This window comes from Triticum aestivum, chromosome 4B, assembly GCF_018294505.1.
Source record: "Triticum aestivum cultivar Chinese Spring chromosome 4B, IWGSC CS RefSeq v2.1, whole genome shotgun sequence".
Taxonomy (NCBI): domain Eukaryota; kingdom Viridiplantae; phylum Streptophyta; class Magnoliopsida; order Poales; family Poaceae; genus Triticum; species Triticum aestivum.
In genome coordinates, this window is record NC_057804.1 from 206,581,576 (window position 1) to 206,588,863 (window position 7,288).

The 7,288-nt window shown below is 42.5% G+C and overlaps 1 protein-coding gene across 4 annotated transcripts; it reads left to right on the forward strand.

The window, feature by feature from the left end:
• Positions 1-327: 327 nt before the first annotated feature.
• On the forward strand, positions 328-6,649 carry LOC123091812 (armadillo repeat-containing protein 8). Of its 4 annotated transcripts, none has more exons than XR_006443554.1 (8): positions 329-871; positions 3,020-3,739; positions 3,945-4,199; positions 4,735-4,969; positions 5,046-5,206; positions 5,447-5,728; positions 5,890-6,053; positions 6,148-6,649. XR_006443554.1 is itself a non-coding variant. In XM_044513421.1 (8 exons), the coding sequence occupies exons 1-8, from the start codon at positions 428-430 to the stop codon at positions 6,205-6,207; spliced, it is 2,082 nt and encodes a 693-aa protein (XP_044369356.1). In that variant the 5' UTR covers positions 332-427; the 3' UTR covers positions 6,208-6,649. The 4 variants fall into 4 exon arrangements, 2 of the variants coding, with proteins under 2 accessions (XP_044369355.1, XP_044369356.1); XM_044513421.1 differs by lacking the exon at positions 5,890-6,053 and having other exon boundaries at positions 332-871; positions 3,945-4,040; positions 4,116-4,199; XR_006443555.1 differs by lacking the exon at positions 5,890-6,053 and having other exon boundaries at positions 328-871; positions 5,433-5,728.
• The last annotated feature ends 639 nt before the right edge of the window (positions 6,650-7,288 follow it).

A 7,288-nucleotide genomic window follows, 5' to 3' on the forward strand; every position in this document is an offset into this window, starting at 1 on the left:
TACTACCTCCATAGTGGGTAGGAACATCTATGTAGTGTCATGCAACGATGTATTTATTAGGTTATAGACTCATTGTTTCTTGGAGTGTGTGATGTTCCGGTAACTTAGCTAGTTACCACAAGCACCTCTCTCTTCATTAAATACGTGTCACATAAGCAAAGTTGTATTGGAGTGTGTGATGTTACTCCTAAGTTCCTCCCCACTGTGACCAGCCTTACCGGCCAGGAAGATAAATATTTCCACGTGTCGCGAGCCCTGTCCCGACCTACCCATTATTCTCTCGCCCCGTCCTTTCTCTATAAAATATACTCCCCCATTGATGCGACCAACCAAAAAAAACTCGTAGTAAAATAAAAATAAAACGGGAGCCCGGAGCGGCAACAAGCCAATATACACAACGCCTCTCGCCGACCTCCCCCACCCTCAGATGCCGGCCACGGCGAGCGGCGGCGCGCGGGCGGAGGAGGCAGCGTCCGCGCCTTCGGTGTCTTCCTCCGCGCCTTTCTGCATGGGTACGCGGCCGGAGGAGCTCGCGGCCAGGCTGGTGGCCGGGGGCCCCGGCGGCGTCGGCGGACCAGGAGGAGGACGCGGAGAGGGAGGGGAGGGGGAGCACGAGCGGGTGCTCGCGCTGCGCGAGATCAAGAACCAGATCATCGGGAACCGGACCAAGAAGCTCCTCTACCTCCGCCTGGGCGCCGTGCCGGCGGTCGTCGCGGCGCTGGCCAAGCCCGGCGCGTCTCCGGCCGCGCTCGTCCAGGCGGCGGCCGCGGCGGGGAGCTTCGCTTGCGGAGTAGACGATGGCGCGCGGGCCGTGCTTGCTGCTGGCGCCGTGGGGCACCTTACGCGGCTCCTCGCCCACCCCGACGACAAGGTCTGCTTCCTTCACTTGCTTGTTTCCTTCATTTCGTGTATGCCTGCTGGGTTTGGGGGCTCCAAAACTCTATCTGGTTGAAATTTTTATTTTTTTCTCGTGGATTTGTTGCTCAATTGGGAAAATATCTGTTGCGTGGAGAGGACCTGGTGGGAGGAAACGGGCGGCAACCCAGCAACTGCTTGCTGGTTGTGTTATCATTGCGCCAATTTGGGGCTTGCTAGCAATTGTGCTTGTCCCTGAACTGTAGATGAAAAAGAGACAGTGCTAACTTATTCAATGTTTTGTGTGGAAATTAGTCTGTACATTGGTGAATGGTATCTCTAGTTAGGACGGAGAAAACAATTAGAGGCTCGTGGTGAAGAGTGCCTGGTAACTGTGCCGAGAAGATATTTCAATCGATATTTGCAACAAGTGTTCGAGCCGAGTGAGCACTTGGAACTAAATCATGGTTGGCTTGTGAATTTGCCAAAAGGAGAACTTTGTAGTAGGGAATCACTATTGAAGGTTTATGCTTGGAATGGGGAGAACTAATCTGAGCCAAAGTATTGCAGAATATGTTAGTTTAGTTAAGGTGAGAGAAACTGGTGGTACCTGTCATCTCTTTTTCTTTTGTCCTTTTTCTTTATCATTTTTTGGGTTAAATAGTGAAGATATTGCTCATTCATCTGTGGAGAGTTTGGTATTGGGTCAATGGTTAGGTCTGCTGATGGGCATAAATGTGCTGGAATGTTGTCTTTTATGTTTGGGTTCGTGATGAATTTGTCTGAACCAATAAACTGGATTGGCTGCCCTGGTTTGAGCATGAATAATTGGTGATGGTAAAATTGTAGCTCATGTTATATGTTTGAGCTAAGAATTTGGCGGTAGGAGGTGATTTCTTGGTGGTTTCTCCATGTACTGGTTTGCGTCGGAGATCCTATTGGTCTGTTGCAATGTGAGAATTTCTTGTTTTGCAGGGTATTATTTGGAGGTTTATACCTGACAGTTGGTGGCACCTTAGGGTAAAAAATATGACATTAATAGGACCATGATTGCATTCAAACTTGCGATATCTTCTGTACTACTGAATGGTCCTAATCAGATTAGCCTCTTTCCGATGCATCAGACTTATATTTTCCCTCCATGTGGAATGGGTTGAAATCCGAGCCTAATTGTTCACATGTTCCATGAACATACAGAGGGTGAATGATTCTAGAAGTGTTACTGCACATGCAACCCTTATTTATATTGTCTTGCCTAGATTACCTTTTGTGCCTGGTACAACGTGACTATTAAAGCGGGGAACAGGCCATGGTGAACGAGATGACAAAAGAAAAGTGGAACAAATGACTACTTTTGTAGCTCTCTATTGTCACATCTCAATGTCCTTTCCTAACCACTCTGTCGGCCGTTAATCATTGCAGGACTCATTATGACATGCCTATTAATCTTCCTTTCCAACCTCAGACTACCTAGGAAGAACTAGATATCTTCTCTGTACAGACGAAATATGCACCGAAATTGGAGTTGAAGAGGACACAAACCTATGTGATGGGGTTTATACAATCGCAACTCCACACATGCCCATTTATCTCATAATTGTTTGTGCTGTGTTGCCCCTTTTCTAGTCCAGTATACAGGAAACTAGTTTTTTCTTCTGATGTTCATAATATGAAAATGTCTCCTCTGCATATTCAGGACATAAATATTGTGTTAGGCTACAATATCCAGTTCACCTAATAATATTAGTCGCTACTCTTGAGTGTTTATTGACTAGCTCGATCCTGAGCTTTTCATTTTGACGTTCTCTTTTGGAAATACAGATATGTTATGATGTCAGGGAACATCCGCATTAGCATATCCCCCATATATTTAATTATGGTATACTTGTGGTCTCATCTCTCCAACGTTATTGAGATTATAATGCTCTGTACACACTAAACTGCATCTTGAAAATCTTGTATTTGTATTCATGTACTTTACCGATGCATGGATGCATAAGAGTTTAGTCCAAGCTCCTGTTTGTTCGTTGAATTCAGGTTATGCAGTGTGAATAGGCACTGTATGTGATGTGCTGGTTGTTTCATCCTATATTGAATAGTTGTAACCACTGACACATGGTGGTTAATCATTTGGCATGTTCTAAAGTTTCCACCTTGATTACAGGTTGTCGATGCATGTGCCCGTGCTCTCAGAATGATATATCAATCAAAACAAGCTCCAAGATTTGATGTCAATAATGAGAAAAATATGGACTTTCTTCTTTCCCTTTTGGACAGCGAGAACGAAAATGTTACTGAGCTGGCTGCTAATATTATATCATACTCTTGCAATAGCAATACAGAACAATTAGCACTATGTGGTGCTGGAGTTCCACAGAAACTTGTTAGTCTTTTTGGAGGTTCTATGAATCTACGGGATGCTTGTTTAGAATCTATGACTGCAGTCATAAGAAATAACTGGGAAGTTGCTTCAAGGTTTGCATCAATGGATCACGGAAAAGCTTTCCGTTCAATAGTTGCGTTAATACACGATCGGAGCCCACGCACAAGGCTACTTGCTTGTCTGTGCTTGATTGCACTTGGTCATGCTTCTCCCTGTCATTTTCCGGATAGACAAAATAAAACGAAGTTGATTCTGGTCTTACTTGAGCTCATTGAAGAACCTGGTCATGTGGGAGATGAGGCTCCCTTGGCACTAACTACCCTTATAAAGGACAGTGTGGAACTGCAGAAACAAGCCTTTTCAACAAATGCAGTTGCGAAGCTTAGCAATCATTTGTTAGCAAATACATTGGAGACAAGGCGGGCAGTGACCATATTGCTTGCTTTAGCTGAACTTTGCTCAAAACAAGAAGAGTCAAGATCTCAACTTATGTCAGGCCAGGTATGTGAAGCTTCTGCAAGATAGTACTTCTGATTAATGCGTTGTTACGTGGAGTTGTTAACTGAGGTTCTGTAGAGTCCTGTTATTAGTGCAAATTCATGATAAGACAATACACTGATTCTTGAGATTTGACCTGAAAAAAGTGGATGAATATGACGACCCATTGACCCAATATTTGTATCTAATAATATAATTCGCTTAACAGGTATCAACATTGATACTTGATGCGTTGAAGCACGATTGTGTGGATATTCGTGTTGCAGCATGTTCATGCTTGAAGAATATTTCTAGGTCATCGAAGGTAAGGATCATGCTTCTTTACATCTCAACCTTTTATGTTCACCCAAATGACTCAATTAATCTGGTTAATTTGCAGGTGCTTAGTGCAGGCCGCTTATCCTGTGATACAGTTATTGCCCCCTTAGTCCAGCTTTTGTACGACTCATCTACTTCAGTTCAGGTAATGTGAATCAGGCAATCTTCACTGGAATTTTCCCAAACTGGATTTTTACTTGGTTGCACTTCAAATCTTCCTTGATTCTTCCAGAGGGCTGGTCGCTTGAGTGTGTTGGTTTTATCAAAGATGATTGATATGTAATGCTTGGGGTGTTAACTTATCTATTTGTACGAAAATCTTGCCCTCTTTGATATTGTTGATGAACTTTTACTGTATTTGCACTCATCAAAGTACCCCAAGGAAGAAATACTAGTAATGGTTATGCTGTAAAACTACACAGCATGTAAGTAGTCAATTCTATAGCAACAATTTTAACGCCTGCGGGTTAACTTAGGAGGTATACCTTTGGTATTTTGTAATTTCTAATTTGTAATGCCCTTCCTGGCTGCACTGATGGAAGCAACGGTTTGATCATTGGAGCCAACACTATATTGGTGTCAATTAGCTATGTTGTGACTAAAAAGGTTCTTAGGACATCAGGAGTTGATACTTGATAAGAGTGTCTACTTGTCTCACCAATGTACTATCTTTGTCACAGATTGCTGCCCTGGGTGCTATTTGCAACATTGCAGTGAATTTAACACCCAGGAAATCGGTTCTTCTTCATTCTGGGGTCGTCTCCCAACTTGTTCATTTATCCAAGTCGATGGATCCAACATTGAGACTAAAATCTGTGTTGGCTCTGAGGAATATTATGTTCCTTATGAATCCCAAGGATAAAGACCTCATTCTGAAGGAGCTAACCACATCTACTCTCTCAAGCCTCATATGCGGTATGTGTAGATGCCCAGATATGATACTTGGCAACTGCTAAATTAGTTTCACTGCTAATTGCAACATCTTCTGCAGATTCTGAACATTCTGTTCAGGAACAGACCTTGGCGCTGGTACAGAATCTTCTTGATGGATATGTGGACTCTGTTAACTACGTCATTGGTGAAGATGGCATGGTTATAAATGCAATCTCAAGACAACTGAACAGTGCGTCTGCCACAGGAGTTTGCATCCAGGTCAGTTTCCCTTGAACTGCAGTATAGTTGGTTACTTTATCTGCATTTGCTATATTTATTTTACCACATGCATGAATGTAGTTTTGTAGGGAAAAAAGAACATCTTTCCTGACAGAATTGCATAATTTTGTATCGCATTTTGCTTTTTAAATGTGTGCTTCTATGGGACATTATTTCATGAAGGAAAGCAAATATCATATTGTACGATGAATTATCGATCTTTCAGTTTCTTCTCTTCAGGGTATGTTGGTGCTTGCAAATATGGCAGCTGGGAATGAATTAAACAAGGAAGCTGTAATGGATGTTACTGTTCCTCACCGGGCAGATCGCATCAAACCATCTTTTGTGGTCAACTTTCTGCAGAGCAAGGATAAACAATTGAGAGTTGCAACCTTGTGGTGCATTCTGAACTTAATTTGCCCAAACAGTGATTCTTCATCTACTCGAGTAGCCCAACTCCAAAATGCTGGTGTAATTTCACAAGTAAAAAACATGATAAATGACCCCTGCTTGGATTGCAAGGTACTGCTTTCCCTTCTTAATCTTGATATAATGCATATTCTTATTTTTGAGTGAGTGTCGCGACCACTTTTAGTAGCTATTTAGCTGTTAGTTCCATTCATGTTTGCGACTGCTGACTCGGTTGGGAGCCTTATCCTTAGCTCATTGTTGTCTACTACTAGGATGCATATTATATTTTTGATGACAAAATGCTTCGTCGAAAGCTACTCCTGCAATCTTAGCTGAGCGGATTTAGCTATAAGAATCTCAAAAGAACCAACAAAATGCACCCCCCCCACCCCCCTCCCCCCCCAAAAAAAAACGCTACACACACGGTTGGTAGATGGTAAGTATCTGTGGACATACGATGTTCTTGAAGCTAACCCCAGAACATTGTTTAGCGTTCATCTAACACCTCAAGATGCTTCTTTGTTGTGCAGCTTAGAGTACGTATGGTGCTTGAACACTGCTTAGACAATGCCGCTGCCGGTTTCATGTGATGGGTCCGCAAGCCATTGACGTTTACGGAACACCATGCACCATACAGCAATCGGGCAAAGGAAATCTGGGCGTGCTTGGCACCGAGATGCACGCCATGGGCGCGAAGTCCTTACTGGTCTCTCCCTGTATTGAGCCTATCACTGTAATTTTTTCTCACGAGAACCCGATGACAACTGGTTTCTGTTGCTGAAAGGCTGGCACGCCCTTGTTGTAAGTTTGTAAGCATGCCAGTTGGAGAACCTGAGTTTGTGAGTATGCCACCTTGAGAACCTGAGCTGTTTGCTTGCGACCTGAAGGCCATAGGCACCAGGTCCAGAGAATCCCATTTTGTAGTGCCACAAGAACCTTTGGGTTGTGCTGTGACGAAGAGTGTATAATCGATCCACCGCTGTTGCTGTTGTAAATTGCAGTTATCCCTTACAATGATCGGTCTGTTTTATCTCCCGATGTGGTCCTGTCTTTTCCAATTGAGTGATGTCTTGTTTCTTGATCGGAAAAACTAACGCCCACACATGTGGGTGTTTGCACATCGTTCACACCCCTCCATCATCACTTATTTTGCCACGTATGAACAGATGGCATCAGCAGAAATCTTTTTGGTTTTCGGTTTAAAAATATTTTATCTTCTAATTAAAAAGCGAATTAAAAATTCGTTTTCACCATTAAATCCGTCTCGATGAGATCTTCAAAACTAGACCCCATGTTGATATGTTTCGACGAAATTTTTTTTGCTCAAAAGTTGTTATGGTGTTTATACTATAGTTGCCATAGTGCTTAAACTAAAGTTGCCAAGTGGCAATTTTAGTTTGTAGATCATGGTAATTTTAGTTTTTTGATGATGGCAATTCCAGTACTTTGACCATGAAAATATATTTTTTATGAACCATGGCAATTTTAAGTGCATGTATCATGGAAATTTTAATCTATGGTGCATGGCAAGTCTAGTTTCTTAATTCCCTATTTTATAATATGTCAAAATTTATTTTTAAATGTAGAAGGAAATAGCTGAAACATATCATGACAATTTCACTGTAAACATCATGACAATTCATGTGCAATAGACACGACAACTTTTAACCA

Excerpts from the sequence above, each read along its gene's own strand:
- LOC123091812 (XM_044513420.1), top strand. The coding sequence starts at position 428 with ATGCCGGCCACGGCGAGCGGCGGCGCGCGGGCGGAGGAGGCAGCGTCC. Across the intron at positions 3,740-3,944 it reads CTCAACTTATGTCAGGCCAG|GTATCAACATTGATACTTGA; the intron begins GTATGTGAAGCT and ends TTCGCTTAACAG. Across the intron at positions 5,207-5,446 it reads CCACAGGAGTTTGCATCCAG|GGTATGTTGGTGCTTGCAAA; the intron begins GTCAGTTTCCCT and ends TCTTCTCTTCAG.